General features: G+C 45.0%; 2 protein-coding genes across 2 annotated transcripts; one reads left to right on the top strand and one right to left on the bottom strand.

Moving 5' to 3' along the window:
- The first annotated feature begins 16,192 nt into the window (after window positions 1-16,192).
- On the top strand, window positions 16,193-20,886 carry LOC123427368 (elongation factor G-2, chloroplastic). Its single transcript, XM_045111390.1, has 4 exons — window positions 16,193-16,523; window positions 17,814-19,222; window positions 19,610-20,122; window positions 20,484-20,886. The coding sequence occupies exons 1-4, from the start codon at window positions 16,307-16,309 to the stop codon at window positions 20,652-20,654; spliced, it is 2,310 nt and encodes a 769-aa protein (XP_044967325.1). The 5' UTR covers window positions 16,193-16,306; the 3' UTR covers window positions 20,655-20,886.
- A 2,733-nt stretch (window positions 20,887-23,619) lies between these two features.
- LOC123427367 (hsp70-Hsp90 organizing protein-like) lies at window positions 23,620-26,783 on the bottom strand. Its single transcript, XM_045111389.1, has 6 exons — window positions 25,717-26,783; window positions 24,855-25,143; window positions 24,659-24,744; window positions 24,216-24,439; window positions 23,993-24,119; window positions 23,620-23,899 (listed from the first exon to the last, which is right to left on the bottom strand). Exons 1-6 carry the CDS (start codon window positions 26,617-26,619, stop codon window positions 23,786-23,788), a joined length of 1,743 nt encoding a protein of 580 aa, XP_044967324.1. The 5' UTR covers window positions 26,620-26,783; the 3' UTR covers window positions 23,620-23,785.
- Between the last annotated feature and the right edge of the window lie 567 nt (window positions 26,784-27,350).

Genomic DNA, 27,350 nt, shown 5'->3' with positions numbered 1-27,350 from the left:
GATAAGCTCGAACCCAAAGCGGATAAATGCATCTTCATAGGACACCAAAAACAGTTAGGTGTACCTCCTGTCTCAGATACAGAAGCAAATGTGTTTGTTTCTTGAAACAGGTCCTTTCTCGAGGAAAAATTTCTCTCGAAAGAATTGAGTGGGAGTTTTGGTGGAAACTTGATGAGGTTATGTGAACCATCACTTCAACTAGTGTGTGTAGCAGGGCGTAGGAAGTTGTTCCTGTGGCGCCTACACCAATTGAAGTGGAAGCTAATGTTAGTGATCATGAGACTTCAAATCAATTTACTAGAAACCTCGTAGGTCGACAAGGTCACGTACTGCTGCTACAGAGTGGTGCAGTAACCATGTCTTGAAAGTCGTGTTGTTGGACAACAATGAACTTACGAGCTATGGAGAAGCGATGGTGGGCCTGGATTCCGACAAATGGCTGGAGGCCATGAAATCCGAGAGAGGATCCATGTATGAAAACAAAGTATAGACTTTGGAAGAACCACTTGATGGTCATAAGACTATTAACTGTGAATGGATCTTTAAAAGGAAGACAGGCGGTGATGGTGAAAAGTCACCATTAAGAAAGCTCGACTTGTCACGCAGATGTTTCCGACAAAGTTCAAAGAGTTGACTACGATGAGACTTTCTCACTCGTAGCGATGCTGAGTTGGAATTATGTTAGCTATTGCTGCATCATTTATGAAATCTTGCAGATAGGATGTAAAAATATTGTTTCCTCGACGGTTTCCTTGAGGAAAGGTTGTATGTGATACAACCAGAAGATTTTGTCGATCCTAAAGGGCGCTAACAAGTATGCAAAGCTCCAGTGATCCTTCTATGGACTGGAGCAAGCATCTCGGAGTTGGAATATATACTTTGATGAGATGATCAAAGTTTTTGGTTCCATACAAAGTTTGTGAGAAACTTGTATTTCCAAAAGGTGAGTGGGAGCACTACAGAATTTCTGATGAATATATGTTGACATACTGTTGATCGGAAATAATGTAGAATTTCTGTAAAGCATAAAGGGTTGTTTGAAAAGAGTTTTTCAAAGAAAACCTAGATGTAGCTACTTGAGAGTTGAGCATCAAGATCTATAAAGATAGATCAAAGTGCTTAATGGAACTTTCAGCGAAATGCATGCCTTGACAAGTTTCTGAAGGAGTTCAAAATAGATCAGCAAAGAAGGAGTTCTTGGCTATGTTGCAAGGTGTAAATTTGAGTACGACTCAAAGCTCAACCACGACAGAAGAAAGAGAAAGGAAGAATGTCGTCCCCTATGCATCAGCGGTAGACTCTACAAGTATGCTATGCTGTGTACCGCACCTAAGGCGTGCCTTGCCATGAGTCAGTCATGGGGTACAAGAGTGATCCAGGAATGGATCACTGGACAACGGTCAAAGTTATCCTTAGTAACTAATGAACTAAGGAATTTTTCTTAATTATGGAGGTGATTAAAGAGTTCGTCGTAAAGGACTTACGTCGATACAAGCTTTGTCACTAATCCGGAGGACTATGAATAGTACACCGGATTTGTATAGTGGAGCAATCGTTTGGAATGGTTCCAGATGGGGCGTAGTAGCATATATAGGATGACATAGAGATTTGTAAAGCACACACGGATCTGAAAGGTTCAGACCCGTTGACTAATAAACCTCTCTCACAAGCAAGACATGATCGAACCCCAGAACTGTATGGGTGTTGGATTCATTGCAATCGCATAGTGATGTGAACTAGATTATTGACTCTAGTGCAAGTGGGAGACTGTTGGAAATATGCCCTAGAGGCAATAATAAAATGGTTATTATTGTTGGGGAACGTCGCATGGGAAACAAAAATTTTCCTACGCGCACGAAGACCTATCATGGTGATGTCCATCTACGAGAGGGGATGAGTGATCTATGTACCCTTGTAGATCGTACAGCAGAAGCGTTAGAGAACGCGGTTGATGTAGTGGAACGTCCTCACGTCCCTCGATCCGCCCCGCGAACAATCCCGCGATCAGTCCCACGATCTAGTACCGAACGGACGGCACCTCCGCGTTCAGCACACGTACAGCTCGACGATGATCTCGGCCTTCTTGATCCAGCAAGAGAGACGGAGAGGTAGAAGAGTTCTCCGGCAGCGTGACGGCGCTCCGGAGGTTGGTGATGATCTCGTCTCAGCAGGGCTCCGCCCGAGCTCCGCAGAAACGCGATCTAGAGGAAAAACTATGGAGGTATGTGGTCGGGCTGCCGTGGCAAAAAGTTGTCTCAAATCAGCCCTAATACCTTAGTATATATAGGATGGAGGGGGAGGGAAGAGGCAGCCTCAAACCCTCAAGGGTTGGCCGAAATTGGAGGTGGAGGAGTCCTACTCCAATCCTACTTGGAGTAGGATTCCACCTTCCCACTTGGAAACTCTTTCCACCTTGTGTTTTTTCCTTCTCAAACCTTATGGGCCTTAGTGGGAACTTATTCCAGCCCACTAGGGGCTGGTTTATCTCTTCCCACAGCCCATGAGACCCCTTGGGGCGTGACACCCCTCCCGATGGTCCCCGGCACCCCTCCCGGCACTCCCGGTACACTACCGATGAGCCCGAAACTTTTCCGGTAATGCACGAAAACCTTCCGGTAACCAAATGAGGTCATCCTATATATCAATCTTCGTTTCCGGACCATTCCGGAAACCCTCGTGACGTCCGTGATCTCATCCGGGACTCCGAACAACATTCGGTAACCAACCATATAACTCAAATACGCATAAAACAACGTCGAACCTTAAGTGTGCAGACCCTGCGGGTTCGAGAACTATGTAGACATGACCCGAGAGACTCCTCGGTCAATATCCAATAGCGGGACCTGGATGCCCATATTGGATCCTACATATTCTACGAAGATCTTATCGTTTGAACCTCAGTGCCAAGGATTCATATAATCCCGTATGTCATTCCCTTTGTCCTTCGGTATGTTACTTGCCCGAGATTCGATCGTTAGTATCCGCATACCTATTTCAATCTCGTTTACCGGCAAGTCTCTTTACTCGTTCCGTAATACAAGATCCCGCAACTTACATTAAGTTACAATGCTTGCAAGGCTTGTGTGTGATGTTGTATTACCGAGTGGGCCCCGAGATACCTCTCCGTCACACGGAGTGACAAATCCCAGTCTTGATTCATACTAACTCAACGAACACCTTCGGAGATACCTGTAGAGCATCTTTATAGTCACCCAGTTACGTTGCGACGTTTGATACACACAAAGTATTCCTCCGGTGTTAGTAAGTTATATGATCTCATGGTCATAGGAATAAATACTTGACACGCAGAAAACAGTAGCAACAAAATGACACGATCAACATGCTACGTCTATTAGTTTGGGTCTAGTCCATCACATGATTCTCCTAATGATGTGATCCCGTTATCAAGTGACAACACTTGCCTATGGCCAGGAAACCTTGACCATCTTTGATCAACGAGCTAGTCAACTAGAGGCTTACTAGGGACAGTGTTTTGTCTATGTATCCACACAAGTATTGTGTTTCCAATCAATACAATTATAGCATGGATAATAAACGATTATCATGAACAAAGAAATATAATAATAACTAATTTATTATTGCCTCTAGGGCATATTTCGAACAGTCTCCCACTTGCACTAGAGTCAATAATCTAGTTCACATCACCATGTGATTCCAATGAATCCAACACCCATATAGTTATGGGGTCTGATCACGTCTTGCTCGTGAGAGAGGTTTTAGTCAACGGTTCTGAAACTTTCAGATCCGTGTGTCCTTTACAAATCTTTATGTCATCTTATAGATGCTGCTACTACGTGCTATTCGGAAATGCTCCAAATATCTACTCTATTATACGAATCCGTTTCACTACTCATAGTTATTCGGATTAGTGTCAAAGCTTGCATCGACGTAACCTTTTACGACAAACTCTTTAACCACCTCCATAATCGAGAAAAATCCCTTAGTCCATTAGTTACTAAGGATAAATTTTGACCGCTGCTAGTGATTCAATCATGGATCACTCTCTGTACCTCTCAACATATTTTGAGTCAAGGCACATATCAGGTGCGGTACACAGCATGGCATACTTTAGATTCTACGGCTAAGGCATAGAAGACGACTTTCGTCTATTCTCTTTATTCTGTCGTGGTCGGGTTTTGAGTCTTACTCAAATTCACACCTTACAACGCAACCAAGAACTCCTTCTTTGCTGATCTATTTTGAACTCCTTCAAAAACTTGTCAAGGCATGCATCTTGTTGAAACTTCCATTAAGCGCTTTCGATCTATCTCCATAGATCTTTGATGCTCAACGTTCAAGTAGCTCAATCCAGGTATTCCTTTGAAAACTCCTTTCAAACAACCTTGTATGCTTTACAGAAATTCTACATTACTTCTGATCCACAATATGTCAACCACATATACTTATCAGAAATTCTATAGTGCTCCCACTCACTTCTTTGGAAATACAAGTTTCTCATAAACCTTGTACAAACCCAAAATCTTTGATCATCTCATCAAAGTGCTTATTCCAACTCCGAGATGCTTGCACCAGTCCATTGAAGGATCGCTGGAGTTTGCATACTTGTTAGTATCCTTAGGGTCGACAAAACCTCATGGTTGTATCTCATACAATGTTTGCTCAAGGAAACCGTCGAGGAAACAATGTTTTGACATCCTACGTGCAATATTTCATAAATAATGCAGCAACTACTAACATAATTCCAACAGACCTTTAGCATCGCTACGAGTGAGAAAGTATCATCATAGTCAACTGTTTGATCTTGTCGAAAACATCTTTGCGACAAGTCGAGCTTTTCTTAATAGTGACTTATCACCATCATTGTCTGTCTTCTTTTAAAGATCCATTTTTACTCAATAGTCCTATGACCATCAAGTAGTTCTACCAAAGTCTACACTTTGTTTTCACACATGGATCCTCTCTCGGATTTCATGGCTTGCAGCCATTTGTCGGAATCTGGGCCCACCATCGCTTTCTCCATAACTCGTAGGTTCACTGTTTCTCAACAACATGACCTCCAAGACAGGGTTACCGTACTACTCTGCAGCAGTACGCGACCTTGTCGACCTACGAGGCTTGTAGTAACTTGATCCGATGCTTGATGATCACCATCATCAGCTTCCACTTCAATTGGTGTAGGCGCCACAGGAACAACTTCCTGCGCCCTGCTACACACTGGTTGAAGTGATGGTTCAATAACCTCATCAAGTTCTACTACCCTCCCACTCAATTCTTTCGAGAGAAACCTTTCCTCGAGAAAGGATCCGTTTCTATAAACAAACACTTTGCTTTCGGATCTGAGATAGGAGATGTACCCAACTGTTTTGGATATCCTATGAAGATGCATTTATCCGCTTTGGGTTCGAGCTTATCAGACTGAAACTTTTTCACATAAGTGTCGAAGCCCCAAACTTTCAAGAAACGACAGTTTAGATTTCTCCAAACCTCAGTCTATACTGTGTCATCTCAACGGAAATACGCGGTGCCCTATTTAAAGTGAATGCGGTTGTCTCTAATGCATAACCCATAAACGATAGTGGTAATTCGATAAGAGACATCACAGTATGCACCATACTAAATAGTGCGTGGCTATGACGTTCAGACACATCATCACACTATGATGTTCCAGGTGGCATGAACTGTGAAACAATTTCCACATTGTCTTAACTGTGTACCAAAAACTCGTAACTCAGATATTCATTTCTATGATCATATCGTAGACACTTCATCCTCTTGTTACGACGAACTTCACTCTGAAACGGAATTGAACTTTTCAATATTTCAGACTTGTGATTCATTAAGTAAATACTCCTGTATCTACTCAAGTGGTCAGTGAAGTAAGAACATAATGATATCCACTGCGTGCCTCAGCACTCATTGGACTGCATACATCAAATGTATCACTTCCAACAAGTTACTATATTGTTTCATCTCAATGAAAATAAGGCCTTGCTCATGTGGTATGATTTGCATGTCACTAGTGATTCAAAATCAAGTGAGTATAAAGATCCATCAGCATGGAGCCTCTTCATGCAATTTATACTAACATGACTCAAGCCGCAGTGCCACAAGTAAGTGGTACTATCATCATTACCTCGTATCTTTTGGCACCAATATTATGAACATGTGTAACACTACGATCGAGATTCAATAAACCATTAAAGGTGATTATTCAAGCAAACAGAGTAACCATTATTCTCTTTAAATGAATAATCGTATTGCAATAAACACGATCCAATCATGTTCATGCTTAACGCAAGCACCAAATAACAATTATTTCGGTTTAACACCAATCCCGGTGGTAGAGGGAGCGTGCGACGTTTGATCATATCAACCTTGGAAACACTTCCAACACGTATCGTCACCTCGCCTTTAGCTAGTCTCCGTTTACGCCGTAGCTTTCATTTCGCGTTACTAATCACTTAGCAACCGAACTGGTATCCAATACCCTCGTGCTACTAGGAGTACTAGTAAAGTACACATCAACATTATGTATATCAAATATACTCCTCTCGACTTTTGCCAGCCTTCTTATCTACCAAGTATCTAGAGTTGCTCTGCCTCAATGACTGTTCCCCTCATTAGAGAAGCACCTAGTCTCGGGTTTGGGTTTAGTCTTGGGTCTCTTCATTAGCGCAGCAACTGTTTTGTTGTTTCACGAAGTATCCCTTCTAGCCCTCGCCTTTCTTGAAACTTAGTGGTTTTACTAACCATCAACTATTGATGCTCCTTTTTGATTTCTACTTTCGCAGTGTCAAAACATCACGAATCGCTCAAGGATCATTGTATCTATCCTTGATATGTTATAGTTCATCACGAAGCTCTCATAGCTTGGTGGCAGTGACTTTGGAGAACCATCACTATCTCATCTGGAAGATTAACTCCCACCTGATTCAAGTGATTGTCGTACTCAGACAATCTGAGCACACGCTCAACGATTGAGCTTTTCTCCTTTACTTTGTGGACAAAGAATCTTGTTTGGAGGTCTCGTACCTCTTAACAAGGGCACAAGCATGAAATCACAATTTCATCTCTTCGGAACATCAATTATGTTCCGTGACGTTTTACAACGTTTTCGGCGCCTTGCTTCTAAGCCATTAAGTATCTTGCACTGAACTATCGTGTAGTCATCAGTAACGTGTATGTCGGATGTTCATAGCATCCACAGACGATGCTCGAGGTGCAGCACACCGAGTGGTGCATTAAGGACATAAGCCTTCTGCGTAGCAACGAGGACAATCCTCGGTTTTACAGACTCAGTCTGCAAAGGTTGCTACTATCAATTTTCAACTAAATTTTCTCTAGGAACATATAAAAACAGTAGAGCTATAGCGCAAGCTACATCGTAATTCGCAAAGACCATTAGACTATGTTCATGACAATTAGTTCAATTAATCATATTACTTAAGAACTCCCACTCAAAAAGTACATCTCTCTAGTCATTTGAGTGGTACATGATCCAAATCCACTATCTCAAGTCCGATCATCACGTGAGTCGAGAATAGTTTCAGTGGTAAGCATCTCTATGCTAATCATATCAACTATACGATTCATGCTCGACCTTTCGGTCTCATGTGTTCCGAGGCCATGTCTGCACATGCTAGGCTCGTCAAGCTTAACCCGAGTGTTCCGCGTGCGCAACTGTTTTGCACCCGTTGTATGTGAACGTTGAGTCTATCACACCCGATCATCACGTGGTGTCTCGAAACGAAGAACTGTCGCAACGGTGCACAGTCGGGGAGAACACAATTTCGTCTTGAAATTTTAGTGAGAGATCACCTCATAATGCTACCGTCGTTCTAAGCAAAATAAGGTGCATAAAAGGATTAACATCACATGCAATTCATAAGTGACATGATATGGCCATCATCACGTGCTTCTTGATCTCCATCACCAAAGCACCGGCACGATCTTCTTGTCACCGGCGCCACACCATGATCATCCATCAACGTGTTGCCATCGTGGTTGTCGTGCTACTTATGCTATCACTACTAAAGCTACAGCCTAGCAAAATAGTAAACGCATCTGCAAGCACATATATTAGTATAAAGACAACCCTATGGCTCCTGCCGGTTGCCGTACCATCGACGTGCAAGTCGATATTTCTATTACAACATGATCATCTCATACATCCAATATATCACATCACATCGTTGGCCACATCATATCACAATCATACCCTGCAAAAACAAGTTAGACGTCCTCTAATTTTGTCGTTGCATGTTTTACGTGGTGACCAAGGGTATCTAGTAGGATCGCATCTTACTTACGCAAACACCACAACGGAGATATATGAGTTGCTATTTAACCTCATCCAAGGACCTCCTCGGTCAAATCCGATTCAACTAAAGTTGGAGAAACCGACACTTGCCAGTCATCTTTGAGCAACGGGGTTACTCGTAGCGATGAAACCAGTCTCTCGTAAGCGTACGAGTAATGTCGGTCCAAGCCGCTTCAATCCAACAATACCGCGGAATCAAGAAAAGACTAAGGAGGGCAGCAAAACGCACATCACCGCCCACAAAACCTTTTGTGTTCTACTCGAGAAGACATCTACGCATGAACCTAGCTCATGATGCCACTGTTGGGGAACGTCGCATGGGAAACAAAAAATTTCCTACGCGCACGAAGACCTATCATGGTGATGTCCATCTACGAGAGGGGATGAGTGATCTACGTACCCTTGTAGATCGTACAGCAGAAGCGTTAGAGAACGCGGTTGATGTAGTGGAACGTCCTCACGTCCCTCGATCCGCCCCGCGAACAATCCCGCGATCAGTCCCACGATCTAGTACCGAACGGACGGCACCTCCGCGTTCAGCACACGTACAGCTCGACGATGATCTCGGCCTTCTTGATCCAGCAAGAGAGACGGAGAGGTAGAAGAGTTCTCCGGCAGCGTGACGGCGCTCCGGAGGTTGGTGATGATCTCGTCTCAGCAGGGCTCCGCCCGAGCTCCGCAGAAACGCGATCTAGAGGAAAAACTATGGAGGTATGTGGTCGGGCTGCCGTGGCAAAAAGTTGTCTCAAATCAGCCCTAATACCTTAGTATATATAGGATGGAGGGGGAGGGAAGAGGCAGCCTCAAACCCTCAAGGGTTGGCCGAAATTGGAGGTGGAGGAGTCCTACTCCAATCCTACTTGGAGTAGGATTCCACCTTCCCACTTGGAAACTCTTTCCACCTTGTGTTTTTTCCTTCTCAAACCTTATGGGCCTTAGTGGGAACTTATTCCAGCCCACTAGGGGCTGGTTTATCTCTTCCCACAGCCCATGAGACCCCTTGGGGCGTGACACCCCTCCCGATGGTCCCCGGCACCCCTCCCGGCACTCCCGGTACACTACCGATGAGCCCGAAACTTTTCCGGTAATGCACGAAAACCTTCCGGTAACCAAATGAGGTCATCCTATATATCAATCTTCGTTTCCGGACCATTCCGGAAACCCTCGTGACGTCCGTGATCTCATCCGGGACTCCGAACAACATTCGGTAACCAACCATATAACTCAAATACGCATAAAACAACGTCGAACCTTAAGTGTGCAGACCCTGCGGGTTCGAGAACTATGTAGACATGACCCGAGAGACTCCTCGGTCAATATCCAATAGCGGGACCTGGATGCCCATATTGGATCCTACATATTCTACGAAGATCTTATCGTTTGAACCTCAGTGCCAAGGATTCATATAATCCCGTATGTCATTCCCTTTGTCCTTCGGTATGTTACTTGCCCGAGATTCGATCGTTAGTATCCGCATACCTATTTCAATCTCGTTTACCGGCAAGTCTCTTTACTCGTTCCGTAATACAAGATCCCGCAACTTACATTAAGTTACAATGCTTGCAAGGCTTGTGTGTGATGTTGTATTACCGAGTGGGCCCCGAGATACCTCTCCGTCACACGGAGTGACAAATCCCAGTCTTGATTCATACTAACTCAACGAACACCTTCGGAGATACCTGTAGAGCATCTTTATAGTCACCCAGTTACGTTGCGACGTTTGATACACACAAAGTATTCCTCCGGTGTTAGTAAGTTATATGATCTCATGGTCATAGGAATAAATACTTGACACGCAGAAAACAGTAGCAACAAAATGACACGATCAACATGCTACGTCTATTAGTTTGGGTCTAGTCCATCACATGATTCTCCTAATGATGTGATCCCGTTATCAAGTGACAACACTTGCCTATGGCCAGGAAACCTTGACCATCTTTGATCAACGAGCTAGTCAACTAGAGGCTTACTAGGGACAGTGTTTTGTCTATGTATCCACACAAGTATTGTGTTTCCAATCAATACAATTATAGCATGGATAATAAACGATTATCATGAACAAAGAAATATAATAATAACTAATTTATTATTGCCTCTAAGGCATATTTCCAACAATTATCATATTTCCTTGTTCATGATAATTGTCTATTGTTCATGCTATAATTGTATTAAAAGGAAACAGTAATACATGTGTGAATAAATAGATCACAACGTGTCCCTAGCAAGCCTCTAGTTGGCTAGCTCGTTGATCAATAGATGATCATGGTTTCCTGATCATGGACATTAGATGTCATTGATAACGGGATCACATCATTGGGAGAATGATGTGATGGACAAGACCCAATCCTAAGCATAACACTAGATCGTTTTGTTCGTATGCTAAGGCTTTTCTAATGTCAAGTGTCTTTTCCTTCGACCGTGAGATTGTGCAACTCCCGGATACCGTAGGAGTGTTTTGGGTGTATCAAACGTCACAACGTAACTCGGTGACTATAAAGGTGCACTACGGGTATCTCTAAAAGTGTCTGTTGGGTTGGTACGAATCAAGATCGGAATTTGTCACTCCGTGTGACGGAGAGGTATCTCAGGGCCCACTCGGTAGAACAACATAATAATGAGCTCAGTGTGACTAAGTAGTTAGTCACGGGATGATGTGCTACATAATGAGTAAAGAGACTTACCGGTAACGAGATTGAACAAGGTATAGGTATACCGACGATCGAATCTTGGGCAAGTTCTATACCGACAGACAAAGGGAATTGTATACGGGATTGATTGAATCCTTGACATCGTGGTTCATCCGATGAGATCATCGTGGAACATGTGGGGGCCACCATGGGTATCCAGATCCCGCTGATGGTTATTGGCCGGAGAGTGTCTCGGTCATGTCAGCATGATTCCCGAACCCATAGGGTCTACACACTTAAGGTTCGATGACGCTAGGGTTATAGGGAATTGTTATACGAGGTTACCGAAGGTTGTTCAGAGTCCCGAATGAGATCCCGGACGTCACGAGGAGCTCCCGAATGGTATGGAGGTAAAGATTGATATATAGGTTGGATGGGTTTGGACGCCGGAAATGTTTCGGGCGTCACCGGTAGCGTACCGGGACCACCGGAAAGGGTTTCAGAGGTCCACCGGGAGGGGCCACCAGCCCCAAAAGGTGACATGGGCCAAAAGGTGGAAGGGAACCAGCCCAGAGTGGGCTGGTGCGCCTCCCACCAGGGGCCCAAGGCGCCAAGAGAGGGAAAGGGGGGAGGGGAAACCCTAAGTCAGGTGGGCCTAAGGCCCACCAGGGGTGCGCCACCCCCTCTTCCCCTCCTGGCCACCACCTCCAGCCCCATCTAGGGCTGCCGCCCCCCTTTAGGGTGGGAAACCCTGAAGGGGGCGCCACCCTCCCTTCCCCCTATATATAGCGGGGGTTTTGGCCATTGGAGACACGGATTTTCCATCTCTCTCGGCGCAACCCTGTCTCTCTTCTTCCTCCTCTCCCACGGTGCTTGGCGAAGCCCTGCCGGGAGACCTCATCTCTCCATCGACACCATGTCGTCGTGCTGCCGGAGATCTTCCCCAACCTCTCCCTCCTCCTTGCTGGATCAAGGTGCGGGAGACGTCACCGGGCTGCACATGTGTTGAACGCGGAGGTGTCGTGATTCGGCACTAGATTGGAATCACACCGCGATCTGAATCGCCGCGAGTACGACTCCATCAGCCGCGTTCTAGCAATGCTTCCGCTTAGCGATCTTCAAAGGTATGAAGATGCACTCTCACCTCTCTCGTTCCTGGTCTCTCCATAGGAAGATCTAAATATGGCATAGGAAAATTTTGAATTTATGCTACATAACCCAACACAAGTATTTTTTTACTTTGTATCCGTTGCAACGCACGGGCACATTGCTAGTATACCTAAATAGTTGATCCCATCAAACTTGTCCGTTGTTCTCACCAAATTAATATGCAACTATGCCACCTCATCATGCCACGTGTTTGAGAAAACACTTATTTTAACATGGACTATGCATGTTACAGTTGTTACTCATATTCAATTTCCACTAACTTAAAAATTCTCTCAACCATTTATGCCACCTCACCACCCCCATCATGCAAGAGAAAACACACATACAATTGTAGAATAATCAAATGCAAAATAGTTGTATTTTAGTCTCAGTTCACATATTGTTAGTCCAAATACAAATGTTTCATACATCTTTTTTTTGAATGAAACATATTTCTGCAACAACGCGTGGGGTATAAGACCTCAGTCTTAACTTAATTCTTCTATTCATCATTGTATTTCTCTACATCCATTAGAATTTTTTTAAATATAAAATTAAGTAATGAAAATAGATAAATAATAAAAGAATGCAGACCTTAACAAATTAGCAAATATATTACCTCAGAGTCTTTTCATTTTATCAACCAACCTTCATGTCTCTACACTCTTATTGTTGAAATTATGCTAAGAATTGTTTATTCGTTAGTAACTTTTTTCTAGGAAAAACTTTCAATCTATTCATAATCAACCATGGCAAAGCGATAGGTAAAAAAATACAACTAGATTCATGGACCACCTACGATTACTACAAGTACTAGAGAGAGTTGAAGGCTCGTTGGTGTCATTGTTCCTCCCTCACTGAAGTCATGCAAACCTTGTTGTAGTAGACGACCGGAAAGTCACTGTGCTAAGGCCCCAATGGGACTAGCGCACTAGGGCAGCAACCACCCCCGATGATGAAGTGTAGATTGGAATGGTCAAACCTGCAAACACACGAACACAAACTGGATCCAAACATATCCATCAAAGACTAGTTGACCAAATTTCACAAGATCCGACGTAGACGCACATCCACATGCTCTCCAATGATACTAGACGCGCCATTGGGACAAGGATTGAACGTAGGGGGCATTATTCACATTGAGAGACATCGTCTCCACCACAGAACCCCAACCAATACGATGTACCTAGAAAGAAAGAGAGCGGGGTCCCCTCGTTGACGCAGGATCGGGGGCGGGGGGGCATGGTTCTCCGCACCTGCACGGTTCAAAGGTCATCGGAGGTGGGACGGATTGGCAGCGACGCCAACGAGAGGAGGAGGAAACTTAATCACCTAGGTTTTTTTGTGGGGGAGCATACATGTCGCACAGTATATTTGTTAGTAACTACTTTTTGCCAATCAATTTGTTAGTAACTTGAGGGTTCTTTTTTGACGTGAACTTGAGGATAAATATTTCACCAAGGGGCAATTGCTTTTTTTATGCTGAATTTTATATGAAGAAAGAATACGGAGTTGTTGCTCACCAAATGTTAGAGCATCTCTAGCAGACCCCTTATATCACGGCGAACTACAAAATAACCGTCGGTTTACATTTTTGCGTGAAAAAAGTGGTCCAAACATATACCGTATGGGACCGTGGCCTTTAAAAAAATTGCGTGGCACGGCAAATTCTCCCCCTCAACCTTTAGAAACACGTGGTGGGAGGCCGACCCGAGGGTGACCTGTATCAATAGCAAGATTTGGCGGGAGGAACATTTCCACGCGGAAGTTCCCACCCTCCTTTCCCTCCTCCACGATTAATCTTCCTCCACCCACTTCATACCACCTTCCCCGGCTCTGTAGCGCCACCATGGATGCCTCCTAGCCGTCGCCCGTCGTCGTGGAAGTCATGGACGCACCAACCCTCTTGTCGTTGGTCGTGTCTCACCCGTCACCATTGAAACCTACACCGCCCATCCCCGCAAGCGCCAGTGCAACTTCGTCATCTAGAGTGACGCTCCCGCAGCCGCCGGTGGGAGGGCACGCTGCCCGCCGTAGCTGTAAATCCGGTCTAGGCCATCCCCACCCCGCCGATGAAGATGCACAAGGTGACGGGGGTGAAACGCAAGAAGGCGGACTCAAAAGGTACTTCGAGCACCACGCCACATCCTCCCTTGATCGCCACCCCAAGGGCTTACCCTAGGACACTTGTCGACCATCCTGCTACCGTCGTCCCCGAGGTGTTCGACGAAATGGGCGCAAGGTGTGGAACTTTGAGTTTTTTTAGTTGTTTTCACTTTTCGCCATTGCGATTGTTCGTGACTTATGAAATTATAGCACCGATGTGCATGATGCGACTGTCGAGTTTGTGCACATGTTGGACAACAATGATGTCAATATTGATCAAGCCTCGATCAATGATTACGGCTACAATGAGATGGATGATGGTGTGCACGGTCACAGTGAGGAAGACAATGTGGTGCATGAGATTGGGGAGGGGGTGTTCGACCAAGCACAAGCAAAAGTGTGCATGAGATAGAAGAACTACACACAATTGAAAGATCAAGTCCTGATGAAGGCTTGGGAATCCGATATTGATCAAGCCCGCGATCAATGATTACGGCTACAATGAGATGGATGATGGTGTGCACGGTCACAGTGAGGAAGACAATGCGGTGCATGAGATTGGGGAGGGGGTGTTCGACCAAGCACAAGCAAAAGCGTGCACGAGATCGAAGAACTACACGCAATTGAAAGATCAAGTCTTGATCAAGGCTTGGGAATCTGTGTCTCTTGATGCATGCACCGACACTGACCAAACTGCCAAGCCGACAAAGTATCCCTCGAGGACGCCACACATCTATAGGTCACTCCAAGGTCGTTGAGATGTGATCAAGCCGATTTATAGCCGTTGGAGTGGTTGCTTTGAGAAAGTCCATAATGCACCTTCAAGAGGAACCGTTGAAGCTGATTATGTGAGTTTTTTTTCACGTCCCAAGTAGTGCAAATGATTTGTAGCCATTGGAGTGGTTGCATGTGACATACTTTGACGTTGTTTTCATTTTGTAGGACAAAATTGTGCAAGAAAGATACAAGGACATGGAAGCTTCCAATGGCAAGTCATTTACACTAAAACATTGCCGGAAATTGCTTCAAAATGGCCAAAAGTGAGAGTTGATTGACAAAGAACCCCCACCGAAAAGATGTTCGCTCAGCAAGATGGATGATGACAAACCCGATGAAAACAAAAATACCAAGGACAAGATTAAGAGAGAAGTGGATGCATCAAGCATGTGGGACAAGATAGATGCCATGATGCAATCAAATGAGTTGATGGTGGCCAAGACATTGGAGGCAAAGAAGGAGTTGGCCGAGAAGGAGGCGCAAGAGAATCAAGAAAAGTGGCAATTACTCAAGGAAGAGGGGTTGCGCAAGGCCGTCATTGAGGAGAGAAGAGCCCTTGTCGAGGAGAACAAGGCCTTGGCCAAGCTTCTTCAAAAGGAAAAGAAGATCACGATGATGAACCGCAATGACATGAACGACATCACAAAAAAATTGCATGATATTGCAAGGAGGAAGATCTTGAAGAGATGGAAGCAAGCGGCAACGGGTCGTGGCTTCGGTGCCGGTGATGGAGAATGATGATGGTCATGGAGGTGGTGATAGCTTTTGATGATCTTTTTTGTCATGGATGAAAGCCATGTTCTTTTGGGTCATGATTGTTTGAATTTATAGCCATTTATCAGAATTAGAGTCAAATTGTTTAAGTTATATTTTCAGTTTAAGGACTGACGCAGGCTGTGGCCGAACGGACTCCGCAAAACTAAATTGTAAAACAGAATTACGGTTCAATTTTACGGTGCCTGTTCGGCCGCAACCCACTCCAGCCGTTAAAACACTTTTTTTTGCGGCTTTCATATTCACTTTAAAGGTCCCTACGATAAGGGGTCACTTTAAAGATGCTTTTAGAATACACAAGGCTTCATATTCTTTTGTTATTTGTGAAAAAGAAATCTGGTAAGCTACACAGCTGAAATAAAATCGCCAAATCCAAAACGTGAGACGGGAAACCGTCCGCGCAGCCCCGCGGGCTCACATTATCTGCAGACACTCCCCTCCGCAGCATCAGCAGCGGTTCGGAGTACACATAAGCCCGGCCACCACAGCGCTCACCCACGAGCGCAGGCAGGCGGCAGCAGGCAGGGAGCGAAGGCCAAGGCAAGCACTCACAGTCACAGACGGTGGTGCAATGGCCGCCGAGGCGCTCCCGCGGGCCGCCGCGCCGGCGCGCCGGCCGTCCGTGGCCGCCGCTTCCGCCTCGCGCCTCCTCCTCGGCCACCGCCCCTTCCTCGCGCCGTCCGCGTCCCGCTTCGCCGCCGGGCGCGCCGCGGTGGCCGGCCCGGCCGCCGCCCTCCGCCCGCGCCCGCGCAGGCCGCGCCTCTCGGTCGTCGCCATGGCCGGCAATGGTGAGCGAGCCTCAGCTGGCCACTTCGGCATTCCTTTTGAGTTCGTCCCATCTTTGGGAGACGTGTTCTCGCTGTAGCGCTACTGCGCTAGTGTGCAGGCCTAGGTGTGGGCGCAGAATTGTTCTATGCAGAGCCCGTGTTTGATGAAATGGCCAAGAGACTTCTGTCTAAAAAATGGCCAAGAGAGTAGAGCCGTGCTTTATACAATGACCAAGGGAGTACCTTTCATTCTTTATGTGAGTTGCAGTGGATGACAATCCAGTATGGTGAGTTTAGGTGTGTTGTGTTGGATAGTCATTAGGTAATCCACCGTTTTCACAAAGGGAGGAGATTAGAGCAGTGCCGGCGGTGGTGCTCACGCCTGTTAGTGTGGTAGTGTGGTCTGCCGGATAAATAGTTAAGGAAGTAACATGGGTGAAATACTATAATGTTCTATTTTAATTAGAATTGGTCTGTAGAAGGCAGCGGAAGTAATTTATGTGTAAGTTCTCATTTTACTGGGATGTGTGGATAAGTGTTACCAAAGTACTTGCAGTTCTCAAGAAACTGCAAGTCTTAACGAGGGTTACTTCCTTCCAAACAAAATGATGAGCAAAACATATGGCAATTCTGTCAGAGGATTTTCAACTAAATTAGGGTAATATAGTAACGTCGTGCCATGTATCAAAGTTTATTTTACATTTATGCCTGTTGTTCTTATGTATGGCACTTAACACCATATCTATCAAGAAAACCATGAATAAGTATTTTAAAAGGAAAATGGAGCCAACCTTATTCACTGCAGCGGACAGGAGCATGCTTTGACTGTACAACAATCCAATAATAGATTCTTCGAGCTCTTTTGATGGGCCTATTGAGAGTACAAGGAAAAAATGATCTTATGTATGGAAGTTCCTGTTGGAAGTTGAATATATAGGGCTATTTAGCACTGAATCTGAATAATATGTGAGAAATACTGAACCTTTTCTCAAGTACTCCCTCCGTCCCATAATATAAGAGCGTTTTTGACACTCGTATGTCAAAAACGCTCTTCTATTATGGAACGGAGGGAGTGGTTCTTTAGACTGTAACCAGATTTTATTTATTATGGAAGGCTTACTCTCTGCCTCTGCACCATTAAGGAGGCACATAGCCATAGATCGGCCAGATAATGTTCTGAAGTCTGCAAGCCACTTGGATTCTTTTTTTACACTCACTTTTGCCACCCTCTTACCATTTTCCCGTTGAAAAATCAAGCGTTGTGTTCAACTTAATATCTTAAATGGTTGCTTCTTTGCACTGTATATCCAGATCGCCAAGTGCCTTTGGAGGATTACCGCAATATTGGTATTATGGCCCATATAGATGCCGGCAAAACAACAACAACAGAGCGCATTCTCTATTACACTGGAAGGAACTACAAAATTGGTGAGGTTCATGAGGGAACAGCCACTATGGACTGGATGGAGCAAGAACAGGAGAGAGGAATAACCATTACATCTGCAGCAACAACTGCCGTCTGGGACAAACATAGAATCAACATTATTGATACTCCTGGGCACGTCGACTTCACTCTTGAGGTTGAACGTGCTCTCAGGGTTTTGGATGGTGCTATATGTCTCTTTGACAGTGTTGCTGGGGTAGAACCACAATCTGAAACTGTGTGGCGCCAAGCAGATAAGTACGGAGTTCCAAGAATATGTTTTGTAAACAAAATGGATCGCCTTGGAGCTAACTTCTTTAGAACTAGGGACATGATAGTGGCAAACTTGGGTGCAAAGCCTTTGGTGATACAGTTGCCAATTGGTTCAGAGGACAATTTCCAAGGAGTTGTTGATCTAATCAGAATGAAGGCTATTGTCTGGACAGGAGAGGAACTTGGTGCAGAATTTTCATACCAAGACATACCTGCTGATCTTGAGGAGTTGGCTCAAGACTATAGACTTCAGATGATGGAAACTATTGTTGAATTAGATGATGAAGCTATGGAGGGATATCTAGAAGGAAATGAACCAGATGAGGCAACTGTGAAGAAATTAATCAGAAAAGGAACAATAGGTGCCAGCTTTGTCCCCATTTTATGTGGTTCGGCCTTCAAAAACAAGGGTGTCCAGCCATTGCTTGATGCTGTTGTTGATTACTTGCCATCACCACTAGACCTGCCACCAATGAAGGGTACTGACCCAGACGACCCGGAAGTGGTTCTTGAAAGACTTCCTAGTGACGATGAACCATTTTCTGGGTTAGCTTTCAAGATCATGACTGATCCATACGTGGGGTCACTAACGTTTGTCCGCATATACTCAGGGAAGCTGATCGCTGGCTCATACGTTCTCAATGCAAACAAAGATAAGAAGGAAAGAATTGGAAGGCTTCTAGAGATGCATGCAAACAGTAAGGAGGATATAACAGTTGCAGTGACAGGCGATATAGTAGCTCTTGCTGGTCTGAAAGATACAATTACCGGTGAAACACTCTGTGACCCAGATAACCTTGTGGTGCTTGAACGCATGGAATTTCCCGATCCTGTCATTAAGGTTGCTATTGAACCAAAGACCAAAGCTGATGCTGATAAAATGGCAAATGGATTAATAAAGCTTGCTCAGGAAGATCCATCATTCCACTTCTCTAGAGACGAGGAAACTAACCAGACAGTTATTGAAGGAATGGGAGAATTACACCTTGACATCATTGTAGACAGATTAAAGAGAGAGTTCAAGGTTAGTATTCTGACTATTTGTATTTATGCAGTACATCCCCCACAATTTATTCATGTTTTTATCCAAGTTATATCAATTGGGTCATCAATCAATGCAACCTACGTGCTGCACTAGACCCATGAAGCGCATTATTTCCTTTGTGTGTTTGCACTACCCCTCTTCACCAGCTTTGCGAAGCTACAAAATAAGATTGTAAAATGTTCACTTGGCTAATTTGTGTACCATGTATGCTTTGGTAGCTATTTACTTCCATCATTCCCACTCAAATATCTTATGAAAATTTCTGAATTTCTTACCGGAACTTCTGGGGTCATAACTGCCTTAACCTAAAAAGATTTATGTATTATCTGTCATTTTAAGTTGCACTCACTCAAATTGTATGAACAGGTTGAGGCAAATGTTGGAGCTCCACAAGTCAACTACCGTGAAAGTATTTCCAAAATTGCAGAGACTCAGTATGTCCACAAAAAGCAGTCCGGTGGTTCAGGGCAGTTTGCAGATATTATTGTGCGGTTTGAACCTATGGAGGCTGGAAGTGGGTATGAATTCAAGAGTGAAATTAAGGGAGGGGCAGTGCCAAAAGAATACGTACCCGGTGTGATGAAGGGAATTGAAGAAAGCTTACCCAACGGTGTCCTTGCTGGTTACCCAGTTGTGGATTTACGAGCAGTGCTGGTTGATGGCTCCTACCACGATGTTGATTCAAGTGTCCTTGCCTTCCAAATTGCAGCCAGGGGGGCCTTCCGTGAAGGATTGAGAAAAGCTGGCCCACGACTCCTGGAACCTATCATGAAGGTTGAAGTGATTACCCCTGAGGAGCATTTGGGTGATGTTATTGGTGACTTGAACTCTAGAAGAGGGCAAGTTAACAGCTTCGGAGATAAGCCAGGTGGACTTAAGGTATTAAGCAGTACATTCTCTCCCTTTATGGCCTTCTTCTACTACTAATACTACTTTGATTAACACTATAACGACATGAGTAAAATCGAACAAATTGCAGTATGATTATGCATTTTTGTTTGACCTCTCAGATGTACTAATTTTGAGTCTAGTGCACCAAATCTTCCTGCTGCACTTAACATCCATTGTCAACTCTAGCCGGGCATCTAGGATTCAATAACCCTTTTATTCTTTTCCTTTTTTGGTCAAGCGATAGCCATTTTATTCTCAGAGTTATTTCTTCAATTAGATTTGTAGTTTGCCAGGATCTTCTATCTGAAATGTATCTCGAGAATTTAACTGGCTTTGCTGTTGACTGCAGGTGGTTGATGCTTTCGTGCCGTTGGCCGAGATGTTCCAGTATGTCAGCAGTCTGAGGGGAATGTCCAAGGGGCGCGCGTCGTACACAATGCAGCTTGCCAAGTTCGACGTTGTCCCACAGCATATCCAGAACCAACTTTCTGCGGCAAAACAAGAGGAAGCTGCTGCTTAAATCTTCGGCATTCGTAGATAATATATATGAGGACGGCAGAGCAGGTGAGTATAGGAGGACATCAAGGTGTATGTAGCTTTGTAGTATCAAACCCAGTGGGTGATATTATTTGCCATTGTTTTTGGACCTGATAATGTCCATAATTTTGCAAGCTGGTATAATTTCATAATGACCTTGTCAAGTTCTCACAAATGAGAAAACAGTTTGTTATAAGTTTTGCTTACATGCTTCAGTCCAGTATTTGCTGTTTTCACATCCGCTGCATAGAATTTGCTTGCAGTTGCGTATTGTCACTGTTTGTGTCTTCACAACTTTGTCATTTCTGATATGAAATGCAGCACAATACCAATCGTGTAAACATTAGTGTGGGACACGATGCCCTCTGGTCCGCCGAGTGTTTGGGCTGATTCATGGTCCTAGTAGATAGCAAAAATGAGAACAACAGAGAGATCAGTCAACGTGTGCTGTTCTTATGAAGAAGTCTCCTAGCTCTATCCGCATCTTGGTGTAGCTGTTATTGCAGATGGCAAGGTACCCGTGGTGTTCGTATTGATTGATAAATCTTGATTCAATGGTTTATCATTTGATGCCTATATCTTGCCAGGTCTCTGCCTTTATCCCTTTGTGTCTTTTGTCTTCTCCTTTTCTAGGCCCTGAACCCTAAACCCTAAACCCTTTGTGTCTTTTGTCTTCTTTTTTAGGCCCTGAACCATAGAACAATAGTTCTACGGTATTTTCATTAATAAAAAATATAAGTTACAATGGGGGGAACAAAAGGTAGAAAAACAAATTAAGCTGAACTAGTAGAAAGAAAGACAATCAAGCAATGCCAGTTTTAGGTATCGTATAATAAATCTTGAAGCTATCCAGCCTTGGAAGCAAGCATCACACTTCTATCGAATTCTGTGATTGAGCAAGTTTAGGTCCTCTTTAAAAGAGTGCTTCCAAGCTTGAAAGGTTGGATCAGCATTTCTTAATAACCTCCCATTCCTTTGCACCGAAATGTTCCAGCACCCCAGAATGATGATGTCCTACAGGGCTGGTAATTTTTCCAACACAAGAACAAAATCCTCACGAAAAGACATTCCTCTTCTACCTGGGGTTAAGAAGTTCCAACAGCTGTAGGCAAAATCACAGTCGTAGAGCAAATATTGCAGAGTTTCTTCAGTGTTTTGAGCACAAAGAATGCAGCTATAGTTGTTCAAGAAGGAACCCTTTTGAGAGTGCTTTAGGAGTTGGCTCTTATCATGTGTGGCAAGCCAGAAAGGTTTTTTGTCTGAGTCTGCTGGGTGCTGGCACAGTTACACATGAGTTGAAAATTCTTGGGGCTTGGTAATCTCCCATAAGTGGAAAGTGTGGTTCTCAGCCCGAGCCCAAATGAGCTCGGGGTGAACAGTAAAATCCAAAAAAAAATCAAAACACATTAAAAAAATCTGAATTTTTTTTAGACATTGACAAAAGTTCTAACTGCCTGCAAAATTACATTACGAAATCACATTTGTAGAAGCCGTGGCAAAAAAAAAAAATCGTTACTCCAAAATGCTTTTGAAAGTAGCATTTTCACAATATCGATTTTGTTTTTTTTTACCACGCCTCACAAAAATGTGATTTTCTGATGAAATTTCGTGAGATATTAAAACTGTCAATGTTTATCACAAAAAAAAAGGTTTTTCAAAAATTAATACTGTACGATTTTACTGTTCACCCAAGCTCATTTGAGCTCGGGCTGAGAAACTCCATGTCCCCCATAAGTGCCTTATACTCCCTTCATTCTTGGGACTAAATTACATACGAAGCAAAATTAAATGCATGTCTATATATATCCGAAACAAAATAAATGTACCTACGCTCTAAAGTATGTCTATATACATACATCCGTATGTAGTCCGTAGTGGAACCTCTAAGGCCTCGTTTGGTTAAGGGGGATTGGGGAGGTTTTGAGAGGAAAATCTCCGGGAGGCCCAGAAACCCCACAGATCCTCGGGCATCCATTTGGTAGGAGGGGTTTGCTTAGCCCAATCCTCTCCGTTCCCCTTCAATCCCTTCCTATCCATGTGTTTTAAAACACTCCTCGAGGGACTAGTGGAAGCAAAACCCCGGGGATTTGAGAGGATTGGGTGGAACAAAGGGATTCACCCAATCCCCTGAAATCCCTCCCTCTCAAAACCTCCCCAATCCCCCTTAACCAAACGAGGCCTAAAGGACTTACATTTGAATGAAGGAGCATGTTTTGGCATTTCCACTGCGGTCTTTCCAATGACTGTGGTTGTTATGAGGTAAAGGGTTTTGAAGTGCAAGAACCTAATTGTAAGCTTGAATTGATGAAGGTGTCGAATAATCTGCCTCATCTGGAGTAGCTATAACAAGTGACAGAGTCCTTCCATTCTTGACATAGGAATGCAGCCCTTTTTTTTTTGATAAGATCTCCTCACATCAGTTATCATGCCAAAACAGCACTGAAAAATCCTTCTCAAGATCCTTCTAGTTGACCTTGAAGAGGGGCCTTTCCAACATGAGCTTGACCCAGGGTAAATCTTCTTCATAGAAAACAATTAGGCCCTGTTTGGTTTCAATAAGTCACCTGACTTTTAAGTCAGGTGACTTAAAACCAGTGACTTATAAGTCACGCCTGTTTGGTTGTCATCTGAGTCACTTTTTCATGCAAAAATGGGTGACTTATAAGTTTTAAGTTGGGGTGAAGCAACTTATGACTTATAAGTTTGGGTGACTTATAAGTTGAGTCTGTTTGGCAAAATAAGTCATTTTTTGCACTTTTTAACTTATAAGTTGATGACTTATTTGGAACCAAACATGGCCTTATATAGGTGCTTGATAAGTAGGCTTTGTTGTGAGTCCGTTTCGGAGGTGAGCATTGGAGATGCCCTAAGCTCGGGAGAGCGGCTATCTCATATTTTCAAACGAGAGAGACGATGATTAAGTGCGAAATTCCAGACAAGGTAGAGAGTATCACATCACATGCAAGCCATTTAAGAACAACCACGAAATGTACTTTTACACAAACCCAAATCTGGAGGCAAATTAACCCCCAATGTACTGCATCACATGAAAAAGCTCACAGCAATGTTTTTCCACGATCAACTAACTAAACTCCGACACTCCTCAGCCTTGGTCTACTTCATCTGGACTATCCCTGCGCTCACGAGCTTCTGGATCTTTTGCTTCACGCCGGGGTTCTTGAGATGCTCCTGCGCAGCCTTGGGATTCTCCTGGAAATCAATCAACACCTGCAGACAAGAAAAAACTCAGCGTCATCGTCAGACCGTTCGCCAAACCAAGCTCTGTGCTCAAGAAACAGGAGTTAACGATGATTAACTCACCTGCCGCATCACAGGGTCCGTCAGGATGTTCTGGATTTCAGGGTCCTGCATAGCTTTGCCCTGTCTCTCCTTCAGTTCCTCCGGGGTGAGCTCGCCTCTGTTCGCCTTGTTGATCTGCTGAATACATCTGAAAACGGACAGCAATGGTTAGGAGGTGCTGCTTGGTGGAATCCAAGATGAGAAGCCAGTGACTGATTCATGGCTCTTTCTGCGTGTTACTAACCTCTTTACACCATCGAGCAGCTCCTGGTTACTCGGATCATGCTTCAGGCCTTCCTGATAAGTTTCCATCGCCTTGTCGTACTCTTTCATGAAAAACTGGATCGCGCCCTTCCTGGTGTATCCCTTGGAGAATGTGGGATCTAGCTCGATGCACTTCTCGGCATCCTTGAGACCTTCGGGCATGGCACCCAGCTTGGTGTAACAGGCAGCCCTGTTGCTGTATACCTGAAATATGCAATCCAAGTAGCCAATAGCTTAGCAATTGGAGTATAATCTATTTTCACAGTTCAAGATCTCTACATTATTGGTTGTTAATTTTAAGCGGTTCCTGTCAGTGTCAGATCTACAAAATATTCCTCCCATCAGATTTACTGATGAATTCCAAGCTTCACAGAAATTTGTAGCTCAAGCAATTGAGTAACATATAAAACATCGAGGAATTACCTTGGGATCCTTTGGGTTTCTCCTGAGCGCTTCGGTGTAATGCTTAATTGCTTCTGGGTATTTTTGCTGCTTAAAGAACTCGTTACCTGCAGAGCAGTAGCACGAACAGAAAACCTCATCATCAACACCGAAAAGACTAATAGGGGCAGGAAAACAAGTAAAAGAGTGTTAAAACAGTAAAATTCACACTGCTTACCTTTCTCTCGCTCCTCATCAGCCAGTTTTGGATCGTAGTACTCTTGTTGCTCGAGCTCCTTCTTTGCTCGTTCAGCATCATTTAGTCTTTTCAGGGTGTCTGGGTTTCGATGCTCTGTTAGAGCCTTCTGGAAGGTCTCAATGGCAACATCGTAGTCTTTGGAAGACTTGGCAAGTTTGGCAAGAGCAGTTCCTTTCCTTGTCAGTGCCCTCGAGACCATCTTGAAGTCAGCACGAAGTTCCCTTCCCCTCTCAACAGCCGTGTCACAATCCTTAATGCAATCATCATACTAGTATTTGGAGAAACAGAACATTAGCTCTCAAATCAACAGAGGCATAAGACGTCGGTAGCCTAAGTAATTAACATTTGGCAGTGAAAAATCATTGGCAGCCAACACTACAATTGGCAATTCATTCAAGCTCCATAAGCCTAATAAACTAAAATGTGGAGTAGTATCATACGGAGTACATAATTACAGAGCAAGTCCAAGGCTCCAATCACCCAAAAGGTAAGAAGGCAGATATGTTGAGATAAATTCACTGCTCTTATTTAATATAATGAATTAAATAATGAAGGTGTGAGGATCACCTAGACAGTGAAATCATTCTAAATACCAGTAGTCTCTATCAGAAACACTAATGTGTCACAAGGAAACGATTAACTAATGCAAAACACACTGGCAGCCCATCAACTAATTAACTAGACCATATCTAAAACGATTGGTATATGCTTAGCCTCTTAAGTATATAGAAATTTCTCAGATTCTTACTGGAATCAAGCAAGCAATTTAAATAGGCTCAAAATTGGGACTATGTAATATACATTACGAGGAAATTACTAATGCCAAGAGAAGAGAGCTCACCTGTCCCATCTCAAGGTAAACGGCGGCGCGGTTAGTGAGGTAGGAGATGTCCTCGTCGTCAAGCTCCATGGCTTTTGTGTAGTGCTGGATCGCCGTCTCGAAATCCTTCTTTTTGTAAGCGGCGTTCCCCGCCTCCTTCTCCTTCTGGGCCGCCGCCTTCCTCTCCTTCCGCTCCTTCTCCTCATCGGTCATCTCCACCGGTTCGGGCTCCGGCTCCCTCGGCTTGGCCTCGGGCTGCTTCTGCTGCTGCTGTGGAGGCGGCGGGGACGACTTGAAGGGCGCCGGCGCCGGCGATTTGGGCTCGGAAGCCCCATTGTTCTGGTTCTGGACCTTCACGTTAAGCATGAGGCTGAACACCTGCAACATGCGGGGGTCGGAGAGGTAGTTGTTGAGGTTGCCGGGGTTCCGCTGCAGATCGCGCAGCATCTGCATGAAGTCGGGCTGGTCGAGGTAGGCGCGGGTGGAGGGGTCGGCGGCGATCTTGCTCCAGAGGTCGGGGCTCTGGAAAATATTGCCAATGGCGTCGGCGCCGGAGGCCGGGCGGCGCGGGAGGGCCGAGCGGGCCTGGGCGAGCCCGTCCTTGAGGGCTGCGTTGGAGGGCTCGAGGGCGAGCCCCTTCTCATAGGCCTCGACGGCGCCCGCGGCGTCCCCCAACCCGAGGCGCGCGGCGCCGAGGCGGGAGTAGCCCTTGGCCCAGTCGGGCCTGAGCGCGACGGTGCGGTCGGCGTCGGCGAGCGCCTCCTTGTAGCGGCCGAGCGAGGCGTAGGCCGCCGAGCGGTTGGAGAAGAGGACGTGGTTGTCGGGGGCGAGCGCGATGGCGTCCCCGAAGTGGCCCGCCGCCTCCTCGAAGCGGCCCGCCGAGAACGCCGCGTTGCCCCTGGCCTTGGCCTCGTCGGCCGCCATCGCCGCGATTGGGCCGGCTGGCTGCTTCCGCTTGGGTTGCGACCGATCGGGATGTGGAGACCGACGGATTGGAATCGGCTGGCGGAGGTCGATGGATTGGAGGCAGGGGTGGGAGGAGGGAGGGATTATATTGGGTGGAGAAGGTTCCCGACGGCGGCCGTCCGATCTCAACGATTCTGGAAGCTGTGTTTTTTTTTTTACGGGGAAAAAAAGGGGGCGGTTCTGGAAGGTTCCTGAGGCAGGGGAACAGGGAAACTCGCGCGAGACCGTTCGTGAGCTTGGCTCTGGTCCGTTCTCCGTTTCAAATCCAGCGTCCTTTTCCTTCGCCGAGACGAGGAGTCCGTTCTGGGCTTTGACTCGCGTAGAGCCAGAGGGCAGCGCTGCCTCAAAGGTTGTGGCCCAACAGCGCGTTTTCTTTTTTCCTTTTCTGAATACTTTGTTTTTTTCTTCTTCTCGCTAACGCAGGAGCAACTACGGAGAGCAACTAGTTAGCGAGCACTCATTCGAGAGCCTTTTCAGCGAACCCTCTAGCGCGCCGTCACTTGGCGTGTTCTCAGCCGTCGTTATGTGTCGCGCTCTGAACGTTTCCTTCGTATTTTTTATTTTTTTTTCCGCACATGTTTTTGGCTTTTTAGAGTTTTTTTCGAATTTTTTTGGTGTTTCAATTTTTCACCGGTCTTTCGTAACCTTTGGACTAAAACCTGCATTTTCTGTTTTTTTTCTCGAAAAAA

This window comes from Hordeum vulgare, chromosome 2H, assembly GCF_904849725.1.
Source record: "Hordeum vulgare subsp. vulgare chromosome 2H, MorexV3_pseudomolecules_assembly, whole genome shotgun sequence".
In the NCBI taxonomy this organism is placed as follows: Eukaryota; Viridiplantae; Streptophyta; class Magnoliopsida; order Poales; family Poaceae; genus Hordeum; species Hordeum vulgare.
This window is presented reverse-complemented; position numbering and strand designations above follow the sequence as displayed.

Excerpts from the sequence above, each read along its gene's own strand:
- LOC123427368 (XM_045111390.1), top strand. The coding sequence starts at position 16,307 with ATGGCCGCCGAGGCGCTCCCGCGGGCCGCCGCGCCGGCGCGCCGGCCG. Across the intron at positions 19,223-19,609 it reads GATTAAAGAGAGAGTTCAAG|GTTGAGGCAAATGTTGGAGC; the intron begins GTTAGTATTCTG and ends TTGTATGAACAG. Across the intron at positions 20,123-20,483 it reads ATAAGCCAGGTGGACTTAAG|GTGGTTGATGCTTTCGTGCC; the intron begins GTATTAAGCAGT and ends TGTTGACTGCAG.
- LOC123427367 (XM_045111389.1), bottom strand. The coding sequence starts at position 26,619 with ATGGCGGCCGACGAGGCCAAGGCCAGGGGCAACGCGGCGTTCTCGGCG. Across the intron at positions 25,144-25,716 it reads TTTACCTTGAGATGGGACAG|TATGATGATTGCATTAAGGA; the intron begins GTGAGCTCTCTT and ends TCCAAATACTAG. Across the intron at positions 23,900-23,992 it reads CGGACCCTGTGATGCGGCAG|GTGTTGATTGATTTCCAGGA; the intron begins GTGAGTTAATCA and ends TCTTGTCTGCAG.